General features: G+C 49.1%; 1 protein-coding gene across 1 annotated transcript in view; it reads right to left on the bottom strand.

Moving 5' to 3' along the window:
- LOC136377219 (uncharacterized) overlaps nucleotides 1-25,674 on the bottom strand; it is a 143,134-nt gene that overhangs the window by 10,040 nt on the left and 107,420 nt on the right. Inside the window, exon 4 of the mRNA XM_066343704.1 lies at nucleotides 4,340-4,398. Within this exon, the coding sequence (XP_066199801.1) occupies nucleotides 4,340-4,398 (59 nt within the window). The remainder of the gene's footprint in view (nucleotides 1-4,339; nucleotides 4,399-25,674) is intronic.

Here is a 25,674-nt window from a genome sequence, read left to right as displayed (position 1 = left end):
GGGCCATCTTTTGCTCCAATGGAGCCTCGGCTGCGGGAGGGGAAGAGAGAGACAGAGAGGAAGGAGAGGGGGAGGGGTGGAGAAGCAGATGGGCGCCTCTCCTGTGTGCCCTGGCCGGGAATCGAACCCGGGACTTCCACACGCCAGGCCAACACTCTACCACTGAGCCAACCGGCCAGGGCCAGATTTTTTTTTTTAAAAAGAGAAGCCTATGCCTGTTGCTTGACTACACAAGAAAAAGGTTTAGAAAGTACATGTGAAATTATTAAAAGGGCTTCAGAAAGTGAGACACTCTACAACAGGGTGTAGAACTTTTTACACAGAGGGCCAGTTCACTGTCCCTCAGACCGTTGGAGGGCCGGACTATAAAAAAAAAACTATGAACAAATCCCTATGCACACTGCACATATCTTATTTTAAAGTAAAAAAACAAAACGGGAACAAATACAATATTTAAAATAAAGAATAAGTACATTTAAATCAACAAACTGACCAGTATTTCAATGGAAACTATGCTCCTCTCACTGACCACCAATGAAAGAGGTGCCCCTTCTGGAAGTGTGGCAGGGGCCGGATAAATGGCCTCAGGGGGCCACATGTGGCCCGCGGGCCGTAGTTTGGGGACCCCTGCTCTACACTATGGAGACCTTAATTTCGATAAGGATGCAAACAAATTACTGAAAAGAGAGTGATATATAAATATAATCGGAAAATGTGAACACAGACTGGATATTCGAGGATATTAGTTTATTAACATTATTTATCACTAATATATATTTTTAGTTGGATAATATTATTTTCAGTGCTTACATGTTTTTAAAATTTGTTAAATATAGTGAAGACTGAGATAAAATTTTATAATAGCTGAGATTGTTCAAAATAACTCAATAGAGTGAGTGTGAAGATAGAAGTGAAACAAAATAGGGAATCAGTTGAAACTGAATAGTGAGACCATAGATGTTCATTTTATTATTCTCTCTACTTTTGCATAGATTTGAATTTTTTATATTAAAAAAGTGTTAGTGTTGGTTTCCCTGGGTTGTAAAATTATAAGTGATTTTTCTTTTAAATTTGTTCTCTATTTTCCATGCTTCTATAATGAGCATATACTATTTTAAAAGCAGAAAAAAGATAAATTGCTATTTGTTTTTTGAATAACTGCCCAAACTGAGGGAGAGCAGGGGTCATCTCTCTCAGCAGCGGGTGGGTAGGGGAAGGGAAGTGTGAAACTATCAAAGAGAACAGAGTGGGGACCAGGGGAAGCTGACTGGAGACTCTCTCCTCTGTGCAGAGGCTGGGAACAGCTGCAGGGTGGGGCCTGGCACAGCCTGAGAAGGGAGAACTGGCTTGCAAGATTCAAACCTTGAGACAACAGCTGTTGGGAAGAGAAGCCAAAAGGATGACTTGGGAAGGGACAGTAGTGGGGAGGAGGAGCACCTGCCAAGCAAGAACTTCAGAACTGGAGTCTTCCCCCTTTAGTCTAGGCAAGGGGTCCAGTGCTGGCTTGAACTTTAACCAGGTTCGCTGAAGAACTCCACACTAGCCCTGCTTTGAACCTGGTATGCCAGCAGCCAAGATGGGGGGAGGGAATGGTACAGAAAAGCAATGGAGGGCTGGAACAGGGGTTAGATTGAATAAGAGAAATCTGCCCTCACTCCATATTACTCATCAGACTGGCAGCATAGAAAAGACTCCCTGTCTTTCTGTTGATCCTGAGATGCCTCACCACAGGGCCTTTGCATATGCTCTTAACTCTTTCCTTCAGCTGGTTAATTTGTATTCATTCTTCAGATCTCAGCACAGCCTCATTTCCTTCTGGATGTCCTCCTGCTCCCTGACCAGGTCAAATCCCTATGTTATGCTCTCACTGTCAGGTACTACTCTTCATAGCACTTACGATAGCTGAAATCTTACATTTATTTTTTTGTGATTATGTGATTAATATTTGTCTCCCTCAACACTATGAACTCCTGGGGAGAGGGAGTATGCCTTTTTATATCCTATACCTAGAATACTACCTGGCCTATAGTAGGTCTTCCTATTTATTGTACGAAGCAGAGAAGTTGCTGTTGCCGGGCTGGGCCCCTAACGCTTAAATCATCTGGGCCACTTTGGAGCTGAATCAGAATATTGGTCCTATTTCACTCGAGTTAAGGATGGGAGAGCTCCTGAGCCCTCTCCATCTCTCTAAGAGCCCCTGCATGCATTTCTGGCTGCTCAGTCTCTCATTTGATGAAAAGGGACTTGAGGCAGGGGGAGGGTGCTCAGCCCAGGGGCACATCAGAAGCAACTGGTGGGGCTTCCAGGGCCAGTACGCGGCCTGGGGTAGGGGTCGGCAACGGGGACACAAATTGCCAGATACTTCTCATCACCTCAGCTCAATCTCACTTCCTCCTGGAGGCCTTCTCCGTTCCCTTCCACCACTACACTCACACTACCCCGTTCTTCTCAGAACTTGCTATGACTTGAAACTGAACATTTTTGTGAGTGATTTGTTGTCACTTTTCTGCCTCCCCTGCTGTCATGAAAGCCTATGAATTCAAGGATCATGACTGCTTATTTACACTTATAGGCCAGTGTTTAGCATGTGGACTGGCCCATAGTAAATGTTTGATAAATATTTTTTGAATGAATATATGAATGACCTAATGGATAACCCATGGGAAGGCTGGCAAAGGCAGTAGGGAGAAATGAGGCAGCTGGGTTCAGGGTGGGGCAAAGGCAGGCCAAACCAGCTGGTTTGTTGCCTTCTAGGGGCCGTCTAGGAAGTGCCTTGAGATCCTGATTCCAGTGACAGACTGCACCTGCCCAGGAGCCGGAGTCCCCACTCTGTACAGAGGTTGAGGTCTCGAGGTCTCGTCAGGGAGGGCTCAGTAGCAGGAGCATCAGGGGAAATGTGTGCAGCAAGAGTCTGACCAGCCAGGAGGCAGAGAAGGCAGTCCCAGTTCTGCCCCCCTTTCTCCAGGGATCCTTGGACTCCTCCAGGCTCCTAACTTCTAACAGGGAGGCCTGGCCCAGAGCCCACCTTACTCCCCTGAGACCAGCCAAAGGTCCTTCCGCAGAAGTTTCCCTCCTCCCCCACCCGCAGGGGGTTCCTGTCTCCGCAGGAATTCATACCAGATTGAACTGAGCAGCTGGGGCAGGCTGGATGGGAGGGTGTGTGTTGGAAAGCATTGATCAAAAGCTCTGTGTGTGAGGGGCAGGGGGGAGGGGGAGAGGTGGGGGATGCATGTGCGTGCTGGCTTGCCCACAAGTACAAAGAAATGCGAGACAGCGACACTGAGTAAAAGACAGGATAAAAGAGAGACAGAGAGCTAAAGAAAGAGAAACAGAGAAAGAGACCCAGTGAGGAAGAAAGAGACAGACCACAGACTTAGAGAGATATACGGAGACAGAGACAGAGAGGCTGAGAACAGAGAGGGCAGCAGAAATAGTGAGAGACTGGAACGAACGGAGACAGAGGAACACAAGGACACTAGCAAAGGGTGAGAGAAGGAGAGACAGAAGGAGATCAAGGATAGGGGCAGAGGCAGAAAGAGACTAGGAAGTCACATTTATTCATTGATTCCATTTATTGAGCACCTAGCCACGGCAGGCACAGTGTGAGGCACAGATCAACGCATGGAGACACAGACGGTAGGGACTAGGGAAGAAGAGGCAGCAATAAAGACAGAAACTGAGATAGAGACCAAGAAAAAGGGAGAGGCAAAGAATGTAAACTGACATAGAGACTGAGGGAAGGGTGCAGAGGTAAGACCGTGGCAGAGACCAAAGGGCCCGCAGACTGAGAGGGCAGGAGCAGTGGGGATGGGGGGGGGGGGGGCTGGAGGAGTGGCTCTCCCTCCTCAGTCCCACTCCAGCCTTGCTGTCTCCTCTTGCCCCTCAGCTGCTGGGCAGTCTTCCTCTGCCTCCGCTCTTCCCTGTGGGCTCTGGAGGGGCTCTGATACTGACAGCTCCTCCTCTACTGTCTTACCCCGACTTCTCTGCTTGAGTCTCAGGACAGGAGGGAGCCCAGCTCAACCCAGAGTGGGGGCTGTAGGCAGTGCATCCACCCAGAGACCACTTTAAAGCCATCTTTTGGTCCCACAGATCCTCTAGGAGATAGGACAAGGTCCCTTTGGTGGAAGAAGGGAGGGGATGAGTGTGTGAACTGAACTTCCAAAATAGCCTCTTCCTCTGGGGTCTGTGTAACAGCCCCCAATACACCAGAACACCCTTGAAATCTGGACTGAGGAAGAAGCCATTCACAGCGAATACTGAGCCCTCCCCCACCTCCTCCCACGTCATCACTGAGAAAATGCCGCAGAGAAGGGGGTGGGCTGGAGAGGCAGTCACCTACCCGCTGGTGCCGGGTCTCTGGGCCTGAGAGAAACGCCAGTCCGTGTTGGGTGGGGCTTGCTGTGGAGAAAACAGAGGGAAAGGGGCTGAGTACCTCGGAGAAGTCAGAATGTCACCGGACGTGGCGATGGGTCAAAGTCAGAATGTCACTGGACCCCTGGGGATGGCCGGGAGGGAAGGAGGGAGCAGGAAGCACACACAGAGAAGAAACTGGTGTGAGATGGGGGAGGGGTAGACTCATCTTCAAAGACAAAATACACCTCAGGTCTCAGAGGTCTGAGGTACCGGAGACAAAGAGATAAAATAACGTTTTTTTGACCACAGCTAGCAAACCCAGATTCCTTTGCTAAAGAGACAGCTCCTCCTCCCTGCCCCCAGACTCAGAATTTCTGAGCTGAGATTCAAGGGCTAAAAGTCTCTTCTGCAGAACGTGGAGGAGGGGTGGAGAGAAGACCCCCAAAAGTGGCAGAAGAGGCTTTTAGATGAGAATTCCACCAGCCCTAGAAAGAGTTTATTCAGCTCCTCAGCTGGGAACAAAGCATCCTCTGCAGCAAGATGGCTGCTGCTCCAGTAACTCTTTGCGCGCCAGGTTGGGCTGCAACACATTCAGATGGACATCTCCTCCAGGCCCTTGGCAATCAAGGATCCCTTCCCGCAGCTAAATACATTATTAATTTAGGAGTCATGCCAGACTGGGCCTTTGCAGGGCATCCAAGCCCCAGGACACCTCTCACCCCCAGAACTCCATGCCAGACAATGCTGTGACTAAGGAGGAGAGAACAAGGCTGCTCTGTCTGGAACAGAAAACTGCTGGATGGAGCCCAGCAGAGATCAAGCTCCCACAGCCTCCAAGCAGAGCGGACCAAGTCTCCAGGGCTCCCGAGGGGCTGATCTGTAGCCATCCCCCACCTGGATGAAGGTGTGGGACTCCAGCCAGCCACTTCACGCCTCAGTCCTCCCAGCCTTTCCCGAGGGCGTGTTATCCCATCACACACTCTCATGGAGCAGTCCTTGAGCCATCTCCTCACCAGCTCTGGGGTGTGCTAGTAATGAATTCTCACACTCACTCTCAGGAGTGGAGAAGGAGGTGTGAGCATCTCTGATTACACTGGGGAGAAGGAAGACCCATGGCCGCCAAATGACTCACTCTAAGGCTCACAGGTGGCAGTGATGTGAGTGGAACCTAGAAACATAAGCGTCTCAGGTGCAACAGGAGTCACCAGCACCACTGCAGGGCTGCCGTGGGGAACGGCACAAGAATGTCCAGCCCTCGGCCACTGTGTTTATAGCTACAGCAGAATCTACACGGAGACGCAGTTACCCTGACAGACTAGAGAGGAGCTGGGCAAAATTCAAAACCAGCAAAAGGACGCCAGGTCTAGGTTTGTTCAGTAAGGCTGCTCAGGGATAGAGAGCCCGGGAAGACTTTTCTCCACTTTTAAGACCCACCTCTGCCCCATCCCAGCAGATGCAAACCATCCTGGCTGTCCTCCAGCTTTCCAATTTCCCAGTTCTTCTGGTGTGAAGTGCACCTGGGTTAGGCCTTTCTCTATCACATGAGAACTTGAGCAACTCACTTGACCTCTGTGAAACTCAATTATAAAGTGGGGATGCTAGTACCGAGCCAACAGAAGTGTTGGGAAGAGCACATGAGATGTGGTTCTCAGAAGAGATGTGTAGTAAGACTCTCTCAATCAGCTATCACAGTCACAACGGGGTGTTGTTTCAAAATATAGTTCTGATTCAGTGGGGGCAGGGTCATACTTAGATATATTTTTAATAAATGCTCCTAGGGTTGTGACAACTTATGCTTTTTACTATTATAGTTTCCCCATATATGAGGGCACCCTGGCATATGGCAGAGGCCATGGCTTTCCGTCAGCCAGAGAAGGAAAGATGTGCCAAAGTCTCAGATACTTTGGTCACCCACAAAGCCTAAATCCTAGATCGCTAGACACATGTGGTCACGACGGAGCCAAAAACCTATCCCTGCGGATCCAGAGTCAGGGTGCGCCAGGCTCCCACATCCCGCGAGAGGACCGGGCTGCGGATGCCACTCACGTCCAGGCTGCAGGCCCTATAGCGGCCGGCTCACTCGCCCAGGCCCGGCCCACCTGGCCCAGGCTTCTGGGCTGGAGGCACCGCTGTCCTGGCTTCTGAGTCCCGGGCCCACGGGTCAAAGAGTGCTGCCCACCCGCGCCTAGAGCGCCCAAAGTCGCTGCAGTGCTCCAGGGGCCCCAGTCCGCCTCAGGCCCACCTGAAGGCGACCCGGTCCGGCCCGGGACTGGGGTGGGAGGAGGCTCCCGAGTCCTCGCGGGCCCACGGCGGCCGCAACCTGGGATTGTCACCAGAGCGCACAGTCAGCGGTGAGCACCTCTGAGGTCGGTGGCGGAGTGAGAGAAGCTGTGAGGGGCACCGGGACAGGCCGTGGTGTGGCCTCGCAGCTAGCGCGGGCAGTGAAAGGTGGCGTGCTGCAAGCCCACGTGCGAGGGCGTGTGTGCAGGTGAGGCGTGGCGGGCCCTTGCGCTGTGGCCGTGTGTGTGTCCTACGGGGAGGACATGCGGGAGTCCTGCACGAGCACCTCTGTCCTGATTGAGGTGCGTTCGTTTAATGTTGGACGAAGGAGGGCTTCTGACAGCGAAGTCCCAGATCCAGGGAGTGGGGAGAAATCTACGGAGTAGTGGAGCGCGGGCGCCCGAGCCTGGGAGGCCGGCTGTGGGCGTGGACGGGCTGACTCTACCAGGGACCCCAACCCCGGAGGGAATCGCTGGCAAGATCGCCAGGGCCCAACCTTTCCTGGATTTTGGGGGCGGGGTCGTTTCTATACGCCCCTAAGACACAATCACCACCATCTCCCGGGGCTCAGAGCCCCATCCCTGTTTGGCCACACCTCTGGTCCCGCCCAATCGGTCCAAAAGGTCCAGACAATCGGGTGAAGCGCAGCTAGCAGCCGAGCTCGCGCGAGAGGTGTGGAGGCAAGTTCAAAGTCCCTATTTGGAGGGGCGAATACTGCACTGCCGCCCCCAGGGGTCGCGCCAAGCCCCTCACCTGGCTCCGTTCCCGCAGCGTGTTAGAGCGGGACCGGAAGGCGTCAGGCTCCAGCGCCAGAGCTGAGGGCTGCTGGACGCTGAGAGGCCTTAGAAAAGTGAAGTCACTGCCATCCGAGGCTGGTGAAAAGCACGTCCTGTAGCAATGGCTCTGCGAGTCTGCGGGCCGCAGCGTCACCTCCATGTACTTGAGCGTGCCATCTGAGCTCACCTGTAGGTTAGGGCTGGACTGCTTATAGTAGTCCCGGGAGGGTGAGTCTTGGCGCCCGCAACACTGGCCCCCACCCCCATCCCTATCTGCGTGTCCCCGAAGGCACTTAGCTGACAAAAAGGTGAAGGTGACTAAGGATAACAGACTGACGGCTGCAAGAGCCACTATGAGGTAAAGGGTAAGGTCTGAACGCTCAGGAGGGTGTGTAAGGAAATTGCTGGATTTGGGCATTTCTTCAGGGTCCTCATCCTCCAAAACCAGCAGCACTGTGGCTGTAGAGGACAGTGAAGGGTCACCATTGTCCCTCACCAGGACTACAACCTGCTGGGTGTCAGAGTCATCCTCTAGTAAGGCCCGGGCTGTGCGCACCTCACCAGTGTGTGGAGACACAAGGAACAGTCCTGGGGCTGTGGACTGTGGCAACAGTGAGTAGGAGAGCCATGCATTGTGGCCTGCATCAGCATCCACAGCTGTCACCTTAGTGACCAAGGAGCCAGGAGGCACAGAGCGAGGGAGACGCTGGGGGACTGAGAGCTCCCAGCTGGGTCTTGGGTGCAGCACAGCTGGGGCATTATCATTCTGGTCCAGGACAAACACATGCAGAGATGTGTTGGCATGCAATGCGGGAGAACCAGAGTCTCGAACCCCCACCACAATCTGCATCATCTGCAGCAATTCATAGTCAAAGGTGCGCTGGGCAAAGACCCGCCCATCCTCAGGGTTGACGTAGACAAAGGAGGAGGCTGGGGCTCCCTGAATCTGATTCCCTACAATGGAATAGGTGAGACGGGCATTATCCCCAGTGTCCGGATCGGAAGCAGCCACAGTGCAGAGAAGAGTGCCTGGAGGCCGATTTTCTGGGATGTAAGCAGTATAGAGCTGCTGGGTGAAGTAGGGGGCATTGTCATTAACATCTGAAATATTGAGCCTGATGGTAAGATGTGCATGCAGAGGAGGTAAGCCCGCATCACTGGCCAGCAGCTCAATGATATAGTGGGATGTGGCCTCACGGTCCAAGGGCTGGCTGGTTAGCAGAGAGTAGTGGTTCTCAGAGGGCTTAATATGAAACGGCAGGTCTGGAGAGATATCAAGGCTCACTTCACCATTTCTTCCCGAGTCTCGGTCCCGCACGTTAAACAATCCAACTACTGTGCCCACTGCTGTGCTCTCCAGGACAGGGTTGACCAAAGAGGCCAGCAGTACCTCTGGGGCATTGTCATTAGCATCCCCCACATCCACTTGAATAACACAGTGGCCTTCCATGGCTGGCTGTCCCTGGTCATGGGCTCTTGCATGAATTTCATAGAAACTTGACTCCTCAAAGTCTATAGGACCCAACACACGGATTGCTCCACTGCTAGGGTCTAGGCCAAAGAGATTCCGCACTGCTTCAGATGTATGGTCTCCAAAAGAATAGTCTAGCTGGCCATTGGTGCCCTCATCTGGATCAGTGGCATTGAGGCGGAGCAGCAGTGTACCCATGGGTGCATTCTCTGGGAGTCCCACACGAAGAACTGAGTACTGGAAGGCTGGAGCATTATCGTTGATATCCAGCACAGTCACAGAGATAAGGGTGGTCCCTGAGCGGGCTGGCACACCTCCATCCACAGCAGTGAGCACTAACTGATGTTTTGCTTGGGATTCGCGGTCCAGCTGCTGCTCTAGCACCAGCTCTGGAAACAGCTTCCCATCTTTTAGGGTCTTCACATTTAGAGAGAAGTGGTTGTTGGGGCTCAGAGTGTAGAAGCTTACAGTATTGGTGCCCACATCTGGATCCTGGGCACTGTCCAGTGGGAATCGTGCCCCAAATGCTGCTGATTCTGAGATGCGTATCTCTCGCTCAGGGATGGCAAAGCTAGGAGAGTTGTCATTAAGATCCAGGATCTCTACCTCTACACGGATTAGTTCCAGTGGGTGTTCGGTCACCACCTGCACTGGCAACAGGCAGTTTGTGCTGGCTCCACACAGGCTCTCTCGGTCAATCTTTTCATTTACTGCCAGAGCACCACTCATCAAGCTAAGGGAAAAATAGTGCCCATTCTCCTCAGAGCCCAACCGCAATCGGCGGCTCAACAGATCTGTCACCTTTAAGCCTAGATCCTGAGCAACATTCCCCACCAGCGTCCCCGGCTCAGACTCTTCCACCACTGAGTAGTGAAGCTGCCCAGACACCCAGCCCCAGCAGCACAAGGACAACATGCACAACACTTGCCATTTCCCAGCGAGCTGTGGGGGTGTCTTGGGTCCCATGACCCAGAAGTCCCTTCCTGGACACTGATTCTGTGCTGTCCTGTCTCCAAGATAGACCCAGGGCTTGGAATGTAGCAGCTGAAATCTCTGGTGTCTCCTTCCAGCCTCTTAAAAATTGCTCCGAGGTTTGTCTGCCTGCAGCAGTTCTTCTTAGTCACCAAATGGCGGGGGTGGGTGGGAGGGAGGGGAACTGAATCTGAGTGGAGCTGGGGAGCTGGGGGAGGAGAGGCGGGCAGGAAGAGCAGATCCCCCACCTTGGCTCTGAGTCTGATTGGCCAAAAAGTCTGTCCCTCTCAACCAATTATAAAGTCTCCTCAGTTCTGGAAACCTTAGGAACAGGCTGCAAATCTGTGTCACAGAAACCTCCTACTTCCCCGCTCATTTCGTGCTGCAGGTTGATTCAGCCCCCTTGGCAGCAAAATTTGACAGCTCAGATGGTGCTCAACAGGGAAGACAAAGTGGTACAAAACTTCTCAGTGTTCTGTCCCAGCAACTTTTTGCATAACTTCAGAAGCTTCCACTACTTTGCTTGAAGCAACAAAAGTTTGTCCTTCTTGGGTAGACAACGTCCATGAGTTCCCCCTCCCACCCCATCCTGCCAAATGTTGCTAAGATGAGAAAAGAGATTTGTTAGGATCATGTAGAGCCTTACTGTGACTCTCCAGCAATGCTTTAAGGAACCTCCTTGTCAATTGATGGCTATAGGTCTCAGCTTTCCTGAGATCTCAGACTTTAGCTGTGGTATGAACATCATAGCTTATGGTAGGGGAAACATTTCTGAAACTGATCCAGGTTACCCAGGAGAGTGACTAGAAACTAGACATGGCCTCTGGGTTTTATGGTTTCATCAATTCAGAAGAACATTACTTAGAGACCCCCCAGAGTAGCTATATCTATGAATTTCTCACCTGTAAATCAGATTTGACATTAAGTGATTTCATTTATTGCCTTTTTCCCGAAGAGGTAATGCTCCCCTGCCCCCAATCTACGGCATCTAGCTTAAATCCCAGTGGGGAATTGATTGAGAGTCCTGAAGATCTGGACTAGCAGTTCTCTCCTTCCACCTTGATGCCTCGGCTCCCTTGACTCTTTCCTCTTTGTGCTCTCTTCTGTGTTTCAAACAGAGCATTTCTTTCACAGTGGGTTAGGTGGTACTTGATACTGTGAGGCAAAGATATTAGTTTCCCTGTACCCACTGGGAAATGGTAATCTGGAATTAAAGTAGTCCAGAATCTGGCCCCTCGTTCAGGAAAGGCAGAGAAAACAGCCACCTGGGTTTAGGTGACTGTCCGGTGCACCCCACCCGTGTGCACTACAGTCTTCTATGCTCCCACATTGTGGCAGCATGCTTCCACCGTACCTTAGCTCTGGATCACTTACTTTCATTTCTTACTCTCAGATAAGGGCACAACCCAAACCCAAGTACTAACCTGTGACAACTCCCTGGTTAATTCACAAAACACTTCTAAAACACAGCATCTACCACATAGTCACCACTCACAAAAATGGTGACATCACTACGGGCTCTTACAGAGAGGCCAGCGCTCTCTGGGACATGGCCCAGCCATATGCCTGGATCAGAATAACCCTGAAGCATTGGCTGAGCCTGCAAAGATCTCACCTCTAGCCCATAGAGAAGATCAGAGGGTGGGCAGCTTGGGCGAACAGGCTCCCCTGCCATAGGTGCACTGGGCGACTTCACCATCATGAAGCTATCGCTCCGAGTGGGTGCAGAAGCCAAGGGTGTGCAGCCATGAGAGTGGCCGCCCACATCAACAAACTTGATAGGATCATCTGACCCTAGTTGGATTCGGAGGATCCCATTGGAAGGAGGAAGCCCCTCCCTCCTTCGAGATCGGGTGAGACAGGCACAGGTGCCAGCAGGAAAGCAGGTCACTCCACAAGCAGCCCCACGCAGACACTTAGAGAGTAGTGCCACGAATGAGCCAAAGGAGACAAAGCAAATCGCCACTAGTGATACAGCCAAGTAGAGAGTCAAGCGGGATTCTCCCTCCCTTGGAGCTGAAGATTCTCGAAGATCAGGGACAACTGGATGAGCATCTTCCTCTAAGGACACTAGGAGAGTAACAGAAGTAGAGAGTGGTGGGGTACCACTATCCTTTACCACAATAACCAGCTTCTGTGGTGGGAGATCAGCTGGAATGGGAACAGCTGTCCGCACCTCCCCGGCATAGCGAGAGACTGCAAAAAGGCTGGGATCTGGGGCCTCCAAGAGCTGATACGAAACCCAAGCATTGTAACCTGAATCCAAGTCCACAGCGGTCACTTTTGTGACTAGGTGACCAGCACCAACTGATGGAGGCAGTGCTTGGGGACATAAGGAACCAGGTCGGGCCCTAGGGCGGAGCACAGCTGGGGCGTTGTCATTGAGGTCCAGCACGAATAGACGAACCATCACGGTGCTACTAAGGGGTGGGTTGCCCCGATCTCGGGCCTGCACCTCAAACTGCAGTGTCTGTGTTTGCTCATAGTCAAAGGATCGAGTAGCATGAACAGCTCCCGTCTGGGGGTTCAGAGAGATGAAGGAGGAAGCTGACACATCTCGATTTCTGGGCTCTAGGAGAGAGTAGGAGATGAGCGCATTCAAGCCAGAGTCTGGATCAGAGGCTGCCAGGGAGCAAAGCAAGTCCCCTGGACGATTGTTCTCAGGAACAAACACCTCATGTGACCTCTGGAAGAAAGAAGGTGGGTTATCATTCACATCTGAAATATTGAGGAAAATAGTTGTTTGGGTACTCAGAGGAGGGTTCCCAGCATCAGAAGCAGTGACCATGATGTCATAGCTGGATTTGGCCTCTCTGTCCAAGGGTCCAGCCGTCACCAGGGAGAACTGGTTCCTGAAGGCGGACTTGAGGGCAAATGGCAGGTAGTCAGGAATACGGAGGCTCACATCTCCATTTGACCCTGAGTCAGGGTCCTGCACACTGATGAGTGCCACCACAGTGCCAGGTTCTGCACTCTCTGGGAGAGTCCCAAGCTCTGAGGTCACGGTGATGTGAGGGGCATTGTCATTTACATCCAGGAGATCTACTCGAAGACTGCAATGTTGCTCCATGGCTGGAGAACCCCCATCACGAGCCCGAACATCAAATTCATAGTAATTCTCATTTTCAAAGTCTAGGGGCCCTTGAAGGGTAAGCTTTCCAGTAGTGGGGTGCAAGCTAAAGAGATTCCTGACACGATCAGGGGTGTGACCACTGAAAGAAAAGGTGACATTACCACTGGGACCCAGGTCCGGGTCAGAGGCATTGAGCTGGATGAGCAGCATGCCGGCAGGTGCACTCTCCAGCACGCTAATCCTGTAGCTGGATTGCTGGAAGGCTGGGGCGTTGTCGTTCACGTCCAGCACTGACACCCGGAGCTCCGCGGTGCCAGATCTTGGAGGGTTACCTCCATCCACAGCAGTCAGCACCAGGCGGTAGTCTGATTGCTTCTCCCGATCCAAAGGCTTCTCCAGGAGCAGCTCTGGGACCAGACTGCCGTCACTGCGCTTCTTGACATCCAGTGCAAAGTGTTCATTGGAGCTTAGTCTATAGCTGCTGATAGAGTTGCTTCCCACATCTGCATCCTGAGCCTTTTCCAAAGGAAAACGCTGTCCTGGAGGTGCTGCCTCCCCAATTTCCAAGTCCAGCTGCTGCCGAGGAAATCGGGGGGCGTGATCATTCACATCCACGATTTCTACCTCCGCTCGGTACATTTCCAGAGGCCCTTCAGTTACAAACTCCAGGGGCACGATGCAGTTGGCACTGAGCCCACACAGTGCCTCTCGATCGATTGGATTCTTGATGAGCAGGGCTCCGCTGTCCAAATCCACACGGAAGTGTCTTTGGTTCACCTCTCCAGCGACCTGCAGCCTGCGAGCTGACAGACTCTCTGTATCCAGCAAGAAATCTTGGGCTACATTCCCTACGAAAGTCCCCTCCTGTGACTCCTCTGGGACCGGATAGCGGATCTGCCCACAAACGTAACCCAGGTAGCAAAAGAGGAACAAAAGGGTACCCCCCGGGCAGGTTTCTACCCAGCTTCTCACCTTGTGGAGCATTGCTGCCGCCCGCTAGTTCTCAACCTGGTCCAGAGAAGCGGAAGAAGCCGACCCACCCCAAACGGCCACAGCAACTGGAGACACCTATCTCCCTTTGCCCGCGCCAGTTCTGGCGCCGCTGGGCCGGCGCCGCAAGGGTTACGCGCCGTTTTTGCTGGTGGCGGGGTAGATTTGTCTGCCTTCCACCATCCGATTGGCAGACAGCGGCTCCTGGGCTCAGCCAATAGGCTGAGCAGATAACATCCCAATAGCAGCAGGGTTAATGCGTCGCAGCATTGGAGGAAAAAAAAAAAACACACCTCAAAACAACAAAAAACACACACCTATCTTTTCGCCTTCCTCCAGCTCAACAGCATTTCTTTTCACGTGTTATTATTACCTCTATGGAGAGGCGTACAACATGTATGTGTGTGAGTTTTTTTTCTCGAACACACCAACTTTCCCCGCCCCTTTTCCGCGGGGAAAACAGCGACAGCCAGAGCCTTAGCAACCTGCAGCCCAGAGAGGAGTAGCCATTTGAGACTGGTCACTTTGTTCAAGCCAGTGTTGTCATCCACCAATATTCTAAATGAGTAGCTTCTGCCTCAGCCCAATTGTATTAGAGCAACAGCTAATTAGAAGCATTGCCATACATACAAAACTGCCTCTCTCAGATTATTCAAAAACGTATCCACCTCTTTGCAGAAAAGGCTTACACATTAAGGTAACCAATTAAATTTATGCAGTGCATATTTTTGTTGTAACAGGAGGCACAGCGGAAACCAAACCTCTTTTATTCAGACGCTTGCTAGTGATATACTAAAATTACCATTCATTGATTTCAAGGACAGTAGTATGGAAGGAGATGAAGCAGAGTAGAGGAAGCCAGGAGAGGGAGATGTTCCAAATCAGTAAAGAATCAGCTGTGTCTGGGAGGTGCTAAGGACTAGATCTCATTACTTGGCAGAATGCTAATGTTCACAGATTTAATAGCTCCAGTGAATGATTGAGATCAAGCTACCAATAGCACTGTGCCTACAAATCCCCTTTATTTGACACCAAGGTATACTTGATATGTTGTTAATTACCCACAGAGATTTTCAAAAGAGCAAGCTTTTCACTTGCCCCAGGGGGCCTCTTGGAGCTGGAGACTTGCTCCTATTCCACTCCCACTCTGCTCCCGACCCTCCCAGGAGCCTGGCTACCACCGTGCACAAACGCAGAAACTTAGCTCCTTTCACGCTGTAGTTACCTGCAAACTGTAATCTGAACAGCAAACACACCAGCGCACAAAGAAAAAAAAATCCTGATCTGGACATGCTTCTGAACTCATTCAAATTCTCACCTAGGTTACCACTGAGTGCCAAAACCAGTGGCAAAACCTGGGTTTCTTGCCTTCCCTAGATTTTTTCAAACCCTTGATCCTCAGAAATATCTTTAAATTTATTTATTTATTTATTTATTCATTCATTCATTCATTCATTCATTCATTTTAGAGAGGAGAAAGAAAGAGAGAGAAGGGGGGAGGAGCAGGAAGCATCAACTCCAATATGTGTCTTGACCCAGCAAGCCCAGGTTTTCAAACCAGTGACCTCAGCATTCCAGGTTGATGCTTTGTCCACTGCACAACCACAGGTCAGGCAGGAATACCCTTTGACTAAGGTAAGGCCAGCAATCAACCTTCTGGTCTCAAAGGGAGGGATCTGCTTTCTGTGTTCTTTTACAAAAACACCCAAATCTCCTCCCATGAGATTTATGGATGTGTATATTAGTCTGACCTACTAGTTGTTTATGCCAGGCTTCACTTCAGTGAATGACACCATTGCATACCCAGTTTGTTCAATGGAGGTAGGGTCATTCTTAACTCTTTCCTCTCCCTGACTCCCTATATTGTGTCAATCATCAAGTCCTGGTAAGTTAACTATGGTTATTTCCCTTCACTCATACTGACAATGTGGTGGTTTAAGCACTTAATAATCTTCTCAAATATCATAATAGCCTTCTAACTGTTCTCTTTGTCTTCAGTCTCAATAGCCCCAATCCATCTCACTCGTGGCTGCTAGAACAATCTCTCTAAAACAAACAAACACCCTTGATGACATCATACATATATCAGTTCAAGCTTGACCAGGCGATGGCACAGTGGATAGAGCATTGGACTGGGATGCGGAGGATCCAGGTTCAAAACCCCAAGGTCGCTGGCTTGAGCGTGGGATTGCTGGCTCGAGCATGGGATCATAGACATGAACCCATGGTTGCTGGCTTGAGCCCAAAGTTCACTGGCTTGAATCCAAGGTCGCTGGCTTGAGCAAGGGGTCACTTGCCCTGCTGTAGGCCACCCCTCGCCCCCCCCCCCCCAGTCAAGGCACATATGCAAAAGCAATCAATGAACAACTAAAGAGCTGCAACAAAGAACTAATGCTTCTCAACTCTCTCCTTTCCTGTCTGTCTGTCCCTCTCTCTGTCTCTGTCACCAAAAATAAAATAAAAACTCCTTGGTCTAGCATAAAGGTAATTCAAGATCTAGCTCTTGCCTACTTGCTTCCCTTTATCTCTTGCAATAGACTGTCTTACAAACATACTTTAAAGTTCAGCAATAGTGTAATATCATCATTCCTCAGCATGAAATTTCCTGCAAGATTCCCTCTCTGTCCCTGTTTCCCTTTACTATTTAACAAACTACTACTCAATCTTTAGTTCTCAGATCAAGCATCACCACCTCTATGAAGTCTTCCTGATTTCCCCACGCTGGCTTAGGTATTTCTTTTCCCTTTGCTCCCATTGATTTTTGTATTATCTTTTTTTTTATGTCTGCCTCCTATGGTACTCTGTGTATCATAATAGCAGGACTGTGTCTTTTCATCTTTTATAGTGTCTAGCACATAGGGATGCTCAATAAATGGTGAATTATCAATATTACCATTTATTAGTTTAACAATTTATTGAGTACTTGTGCTTTATGAGTACTTTATGTTGAGTACAGACATTTGATATGCATTACTTTTTACTCTCAACAATTTTCAAAGTAGGCATTATCTTTATTTTATAGATGAAGACACTGGAGTCCAGAGTAGTTAAGAGACTTGTCTAAAGCTAAACAACTAGAATGTGCAGAACTAGGATTCTCTCTCACCACTCCCATTCCTGGACTGTCTGGGAAGAAATAAAACCTCATTCTATAACATCTTAAATGATTTTTCTACTGGTTTCTCCATAACCATACACTGGACCTTTACTGATTCTTTTAATATTCAAGAACTAGACTTCTTATAGGTCTCAATACCTTATATATGCACATTCATATCAGACAAACAGTCTGTGTTACATTAATTGGAACATACAGCCTTAATCCTACATATCCTTGAATTGACATTTTTTTATGTCATGTATATGATTCTCCTAACTCTAATTTTTAAAACAGTTTTGTTAAGATATAATTCACACACTATATTGTTCATTCATTTAAAGGGTACAAATCAATAGTTCTTTAGTAGATTCACATATATTAAAACAATGCAACCATCACATTCTAAGTATAGAATATTTTTGTCAGATCCCAAAAGAAACCCCATACACATTGCCCAGCTCTAGGTTTCTAAAGAATAGATGCCCAGTTGCTAGTGGTTTAGGAAGATTGTCTCTTTAGATGACTGAAATATCATCTTATGTCTTCCCTACAATACTCTTCTAGAGCTATTCTATGTAATATTTTAAGGTTGGGAAATAACATCACAGAATTTTTTAAAGTTTGGCAAGGCCTGTAAGGCTGGACTCTGATTCTGTAAACACCAGAATAACACTTTGCTTCATAAATATGCTACTTGTCAGACTGGCAAACTCTAGGGCCGTGGTTTTCAAACTTCTCTGCACATCGGAATTACTATAGAATCTTTAAAAATTACTGATCCTTCTGTCCCACCCCCAGAGATTCTGCTTTGATTGATCTGGGATGTGGCCTGGGCTTCAGAATTTTTTTAAAAAGGTCACTAGGTAATTCTAGTGTGCAACCAAGTTTGAGAACACTGTATTAGGGAGAGTGCCAGTTGTTTTCCGGTGTGGCTGGAAGAGTAGCAGCTGCTTCTCTCCGGCTTTCATCTTTCCTCAGCCTTTCCATATATGCCTCTACTTTGTCATCTTTGGCTAGCTTTAGATTTGCCCATTTCCAAGGTGTGTTTAAGATTTGAGATGAGCTGATCTGTGGTGGCACAGTGGATAAAACATCAACCTGGAATGCTGAAGTTGCAGGTTCAAAACCCTGGGCTTGCCTGATCAAGGCACATATGGGAGTTGATGCTTCCTCCCCTCTCCCTTTCTTCCTCTCACTACTATCTAAAATAAGAAATAAGATCTTTAAAAGAAAGATTTGGGGTGGGTAAAGAACTAATAAAAATAATAATAGTAATAGCTAAAAATATTTTTTAAACTTACGATACACCAGGCGGTGTGCATTCATTATATCGTGCATTAACCTTATAAAACTGTTATTTCCTCTTTGCATATGAGAAACAGGCTTAGAAAGATTAACTTGACCAAGGACTCCAAGTTGGTAAGTGGTAGAGCAGCTTTAGGCAACCCCTGTGTTTTGGTCATTCGACCCCCGCCAGGGTCGTGACCCACAGGTTGAGAACCGCTGTGGTAGAGCCTCACTTGTCTAACTGCCAAATCCAAGGTTGACAGCAATTATACACTTATTAGTAACAAATTGGGCTCTCTCTCCCACTGGAAGTGTGTGGCAGTTTCATTCTAAGACAGAGGCCTCTTGCAGTCATCTACACACCATCCTGAATAAATGAAAGCTTTACCTTTCTCAGGATATGAATTTACCTACCTTTCACATTATCTGTATATCTAGGAAAAATAATGCTGGAAGAAATTACATGGTGGGGGTGGGGACCTTTCATTTTGTACTCTATGTTGTTTTGGATTATCTGGATTTCTTTTCAAAGTAAATAACTTACTTTTACTTTAATAATTAATGGTGGTTATCCTTGGACTTAGGGGTTATAGTTCATTTTAATTTTTCTTTAAAAATTTCTCTATTTTCCAAATTTTTTATAAGGCACATAGATTACTACTAAACATAAAAATAGTTTATATGTAATGTGCACCTCATTTCTGCTAGTGTGCTTGAAATAAAATTTAGAGGATTTTATTTCTTTCATAGAAAATTGTCTAAGAATGAGGTACAGGATCTGTGTAGGCAAAGGAAAATGATCAGCAAACCATTAATTTTAATGCAAATGTGGCAATCACTTGAAAGATTGATGAAAGAGGTAGTTTTTTTATTCTTAGTAGCTGCCACTTCTTAGAGGTATACAGTAGTTTGTTTCCAGTGCAAATGACACCAAGCTAAACTCTGAATGATGAGATCTTGGTTATAGTTAAACAGCCCCTTAGCAAGGTTGTTTAGTTGTTATGGCAAGCAAGTGCTGAGTGTGTGAATTGGGTCCACAGATGAGTCCATTAACTCCACACTGTGAGGGACCACAAACCACACTCTGGCCAGGCCATCCCCTTTGCGAAGGCACGACGTCTAAGCTAGGAAGGGGCAACTGAAAATGTGAATGCATCGTTAGGAAAATATCTTCAACACTAAAAAAGTGGCTCCATACCTTCCTGAGCACAGTGCAGGAATCAAAAAGCATTAGTAATCATTCCAGAATGACTTGCTAACCCTTACCTGTCCGGGAGGGGAGCTCTCTGCACCCAACACCTGCCTATAGAACATTGGATCGCAGCTCCGCAGCGTGTTCTGGCGGCTGGCCAGAGGGCTAGCGGCCCCAGGTTTCTTCAGCAGCGGGTCGCCACGGCACGAGTCAGTGGTGAGATACACCTGGTGGTAAAGGTGCGGAGCCACTAGGCCTCCCCGCACGGCGTCAGCGTGCAGAGAGCGCCCTGGCGTTCGGTACAGGGAGCTCACAGGGGCTCTGTATAAGTCCCTGGACTGTTTCCACTTGTAAACTTTGAATATAATCACTCCCAGTACTGTGACTGCGAACCCCACAGAGACCAGGATTAGAGAGAGTAGTAGATAAAAGGTGAGGTTTTTATTCTGCTCCCCAGGGGCAGAGCTGGAGGGGAACTCAGCCCGGGCTTCTGGAGATTCCTCGGTTACTGACACAGTCACGGTGGCGGTGGTGGACAGTGACGGCTCCCCATTGTCTCTGATCAAGACCGTGAGAATTTGCCTCGGCGAATCTGTGTCCTGAACTGGACGGGCAGTGCTGACTTGACCCGTGTGAAGCCCCACAGCAAAAAGGCTCTGGTTGGGGGCTCCCAAAAGGCTGTAGGAGAGCCAGGCATTGATCCCTGCATCCGGGTCCCAGCCTACAACCCGCGTGACCACGTGGCCGGCAGCTGTACCTCGGGGCAGCATCTCCACCGGGCTCCGGCCAGGCCGGGGGTATAGAACCTGGGGGGCGTTGTCATTGCGATCAGTGACAAATATGTTCACACTGATGTTGGTGGTGAGGACCGGAGTGCCCCCGTCGCGGATATGAGCTGTTAATTCGAACTCCCGCTGATCCTCATAGTCCAAGGGTACTAAGGATGACACGACTCCACTGTCACGATTTATCGTGAAACAGCGACCCACTAGCCCAGCTTCAGCTCCCTGCTCCAAGAGAAAAAAGGAAAGGCGAGCATTCTGCGGGGCATCCGGGTCCCAGACACTTAGATTTAGTATTGGAACCCCGGGAAGGTTATTTTCCTCCACGTAAACGTTGTAGGAAGATTGAGAAGATTGTGGAGGGTTGTCGTTGATATCGGACACTTGCACCCGCACCGTTGTAAAGGCTGAGAGGGAGGGGGCTCCAGCATCTCGAGCAGTGATGCTGAGGTTATATTCTGGGACAGTCTCCCGATCCAGGGCTGCGCTGGTTTTCAGAGTAAAGTAATTCTTGAGGGAAGAAGTAAGGCTGAAGGGGAGACCTGGTGGAATATCGCAAGTCACCAGCCCATTCTCCCCAGCATCCAGATCAGTCACACTGAGCAAAGCAATGACAGTTCCCAGAGGGGCATCCTCAGGGACTGGGCTGTACACGGAAGTGATTGTGATCTCCGGGGCATTGTCATTCACGTCCACAACCTCTACCAAGACTTTGCAATGTGCTCCTTCGGGATTGGCACCCTTGTCTTTGGCCTGTATGTAAATCTCGTGGAGTTTCGTGTCTTCGAAATCCAGTAGACCCTTGATTGTCAGCACCCCAGTGACAAGATCTAAGGAGAATAGTTCCCTCACCCCAGCGCGGTTGTGGCTGCCAAAGGAATAAATGATTTCACCGTTGGGGCCTTCATCCAGATCTGTCGCACGCACCTGGACCACACGAGTGCCAGGGGGTGCATCCTCCAGGACGCGCGCCCGATACAAGGACTGGTTGAAGGCAGGCGCATTGTCATTCGCGTCCAGCACGGTGATGCGAATGGGAAGGATGGCGGAGCGAGCCGGGACTCCTCCGTCCAACGCTGTTAGAACCAGCTGGAGACTCGGCTCTCGCTCTCGGTCCAGGGCGCGCTCCAGCACCAGCTCCGCGTACTTAGTGCTGTCCTCCCGAGTCTGCACTCGAAGCGCAAAGTACTCATTTCGGTTCAGCTCGTAGGTTTGTAAAGAGTTCCTTCCCACATCGGGGTCGTGCGCGCTCTCCAGCGGAAAGCGCGTGCCCGGCGCCACGGCCTCGCTAATCTCCAATTTCATCTCCCGGGTAGGGAAAACGGGATTGTTGTCGTTGATGTCCTGAATAACCACTTCCGCACTGAACAGTTCAAGTGGATTCTCCACCACCAACTCCAGAGTTACGGTGCAGGAGGGCAGTGTCCCACAGAGCTCCTCTCGATCCAAGCGGTCATTCACGAACATCTCTCCGGTCTCCCGGTTCACCTCAAAGAATCTTTGGCTAGCTCCGGACACCACACGGAGCCTGCGGGCTGACAGGCTGCCGAGATCCATGCCAAGGTCCGTGACCACGTTGCCCACCGCGAAACCCTTCTCTCTTTCCTCCAGGATCTCATAGCTAATGACGGCGGAAGCCTTGTGCAAGGCTCCAAGCAGAAGCAAAACTCCCACCACTCTCCCGGTGCTTACCAGTCCGCTCCTCCAGGCCTCTGGGACCATCTCACTCAAAGGCAGTTCCTCTTAGCGGGGTCCAGATCGTCCCGGCGTTTTCGCTGAGAAACTTTCAGCGGGTTAGCGCTTGGGCGCTGGGCTCCGAGTCGGACATGGCTTTCTGGATGCCGTTGATTTGCTCGCCGGCTGTTCAGTCTCTGCCTCTTCCCGGGGCGCCGAGAGGGGACGGGCCCGGGCCAGATCTCCAGCGTCTTCATTGGCCGACAGCGGCACGCAGAGTCCCAGCCAATAACTGCATGAAGAATGCGCTAGCGCCCGGCTCTGTGAGCGGGACCGGCGCTTAGCGCCAGGAACTTCACTTTCCTTTGGTTTCCTTCCAGAGTTACCGCCAAGGCGCCTCGGCAGTCTCTGTATATCGGAAACCTACCTTAGCCTGGAAGGCCAACTGCAGGGTGATGAAGCTGGCGGTTCTGCAAGTCTTCAAGCCAAACCAAACCTATTAAACGTTTTAATGGCTGTCTTTAATTGTAGGAAGGGGGAATCAAATCAAACCGAAAACGATACAACGCTGTCTGGAAAAACATCAACAAATTTGGTTTGTTGGAGGATTGGGTAAAACTTATTTAGCCGGACTTGAAAGGAGTAATTTAGCATTTCTGTGGAGATGTTAGTACCGGTAGTGGCAGTTTTATCTTTTACCAAATGAGACTGTAGAATTCCCTGTCACTTCCTCAGTAAAGCAAACCAACAGGACCTACTTACTATCCGTTTGTTTTAACTTTGTTTTATGAAAATTTAAAATTTGATGCAGACTTCTTTTAAAACTGGATATTGTTTAACTCCCATTTCCTAAGAACCAGGGAGCAACGTGCAATTTCCTACTGTCTTTCCCAATGAGCATAATCTGAATCATAAAGCACAATCTCAAACGTTTCCTTTTACCTGATCAATGTGTTTCTCAAGATCTTGCATTCATATGCCAGAAAGAAAAGTAGCATTACTAATTAAGGATAGCACCATCTCTCAAAAGGGGGGGGGGAGGCTTATTTACTACTTGAGACCTTTATAAAATGATTGAGATATGGCTGCAAAGCTCCCTAAATCTTTAGAGAAATACAAAGCCTTTACCCACAAAATAAAGAGCCTCCAGTTTCCTGGGCTTAAGATTGTAGTTATTAAACAAACAGAATAGCAATGATTAGGATAATGAATAAGAGAGTCAGGTATGAAATAAGTCAGAGCTGAATTGCACATCCTTGGACATGAGACTATTATCTAAGGGTTCCTGGGTTCCTATCTATTAAATGAATAAGGCAGGTAAAATGTCTGGCACAGAATAAGGTTCAATTAATGATGGACATCACCCCATTAGAGATAAAGTTCTACAGCCTCACATACTATTTCCGTATAACTGTCTTGGACATTACTTTGTATAGAGTTCTCTCTGAAGTGTAACTGAACCCAGAGGCCGGGAGGTAAGCAGACAGGTTAGATAGGTAGATAGAAAATAAGTTTAAATAAGTATTTATTGAAGAGATGAAAAAACATATTTGATCTATTTCTCCATGTTCTCAATACTTTATTTTTTAAAAGATTTTAATTATGTATGTATTTATTTATTTATTTTAGAGAGGAGAGAGAGAGAGAGAGAGAGAGAGAGAGAGAGAGAGAAGGGGGATGAAAAGAAAGCATCAACTCCCATATGTGCCTTGATCAGGCAAGCCCAGGGTTTTGAACCAGCGACCTCAGTGTTCCAGATCGATACTTTATCCACTGCACCACCACAGGTCAGGCAATACTTTATTTTAAACATTTTTATTTATTGATTTTAGCTAGAGAGGAAGGGAGAGAGAGAAAGAGAGAGAGGAACATCAATATGTTCCTGTATGTGCTTTAACTGGGAATCTAACCTGCAACCTCTGTGCTTCCTGACGATGCTCTAACCAACTGAGCTCTCCAGCTAGGGCTCTACATCCTTAATACTTTAATTCATCTCTTAAAAAAACCCGTTTTATTTTTTATTTTAAAAAATTTATCGATTGATTCTTGTATGTACCTTGACCGGGGACAGAACCTGCAACCTTGATGTACCAGGACAATACCTTATCCACCTGAGCTACCGGCTAGGGCAAAACCCCCATTTTAAATACAAAAGTTTGACAATTAGCTAGACCACAAGAAGGCTGAGGCATTAAAAGATAAAATGTATTCTATGGAATATATTCAGAATTTAGAATATAGCTCAATTGCTTGCTACTCAAAGTGTGAGCTGAGGGTCGATGGCATAGGCATTACCTGGGAGTGTGTTAGAAATGCAGAAATGCCCCACTTCAGACCTGCAGAACTATAATGTGAATTTAACAAAATACCTGGGTAATTTGAATAAAATTAAAGTTTGAGAAGCACTGATCGAGTGGGCTATTCAGATATAAACTGATTTAGCAATCATTTTTTCCATTCACTATCACCTGACAATATGTCTTTTCAAAACTAGCTTTTATTTTATTTTTTTATTTTTATTATTTTTTTTTTTTTTTCTGAAGCTGGAAACGGGGAGAGACAGTCAGACAGACTCCCGCATGCACCCGACCGGCACGCCCACCAGGGGCGACGCTCTGCCCACCAGGGGGCGATGCTCTGCCCCTCCGGGGCGTCGCTCTGCTGCGACCAGAGGCACTCTAGCGCCTGGGGCAGAGGCCAAGGAGCCATCCCCAGCGCCCGGGCCATCTTTGCTCCAATGGAGCCTTGGCTGCGGGAGGGGAAGAGAGAGACAGAGAGGAAGGCGCGGCGGAGGGGTGGAGAAGCAAATGGGCGCTTCTCCTGTGTGCCCTGGCCGGGAATCGAACCCGGGTCCTCCGCACGCTAGGCCGACACTCTACCGCCGAGCCAACCGGCCAGGGCTCAAAACTAGCTTTTAAAAGTTAAAGTCGTTTTCCCATTCATAAGGCTCACAGTTTTCCTAATACCTCTTCATAAGCCAGTAGGACCCTTTTGGATCTACTCTTCACAGTAACCAAAATGATCTTAACATTGCAATTGGATTCTTGTTTAAAAATTAGTATGAGTGCCCTGGCCGGTTGGCTCAGCGGTAGAGCATCGGCCTAGCGTGCGGAGGACCCGGGTTCGATTCCCGGCCAGGGCACATAGGAGAAGCTCCCATTTGCTTTTCCACCCCTCCGCCGCGCTTTCCTCTCTGTCTCTCTCTTCCCCTCCCGCAGCCAAGGCTCCATTGGAGCAAAGATGGCCCGGGCGCTGGGGATGGCTCTGTGGCCTCTGCCTCAGGCGCTAGAGTGGCTCTGGTCGCAACATGGCGACCCCCAGGATGGGCAGAGCATCGCCCCCTGGGGGGCAGAGCTTCGCCCCTGGTGGGCGTGCCGGGTGGATCCCGGTCGGGCGCATGCCGGAGTCTGTCTGACTGTCTCTCCCTGTTTCCAGCTTCAGGAAAAAAAAAAAAAAAAATTAGTATGAGTTTCAAGATGGTGACAGCAGAGTATTAACCCAAATACAGGGCCCTTCTAAGAATGGGGGCCAGTGTGACTGAACAGGTCACATCCCTGTGATGCTGGCTTTGAATAGCACAGAGGAAGCACTCCATAGATATCACCTAATATTATTTTTTATTATTAGGTGATTATCTAATATTTATTTCCAGAAGGTCAGTACTATCAGAAAAGCCTGATCATGATACTGTTAAATTACTTCATTCAAGGAAAAAATATATATA

Source organism: Saccopteryx leptura, chromosome 6, assembly GCF_036850995.1.
Source record: "Saccopteryx leptura isolate mSacLep1 chromosome 6, mSacLep1_pri_phased_curated, whole genome shotgun sequence".
Taxonomy (NCBI): domain Eukaryota; kingdom Metazoa; phylum Chordata; class Mammalia; order Chiroptera; family Emballonuridae; genus Saccopteryx; species Saccopteryx leptura.
Note: the sequence above shows the minus strand (reverse complement) of the source record. Positions and strands in the feature narration are given on the sequence as shown.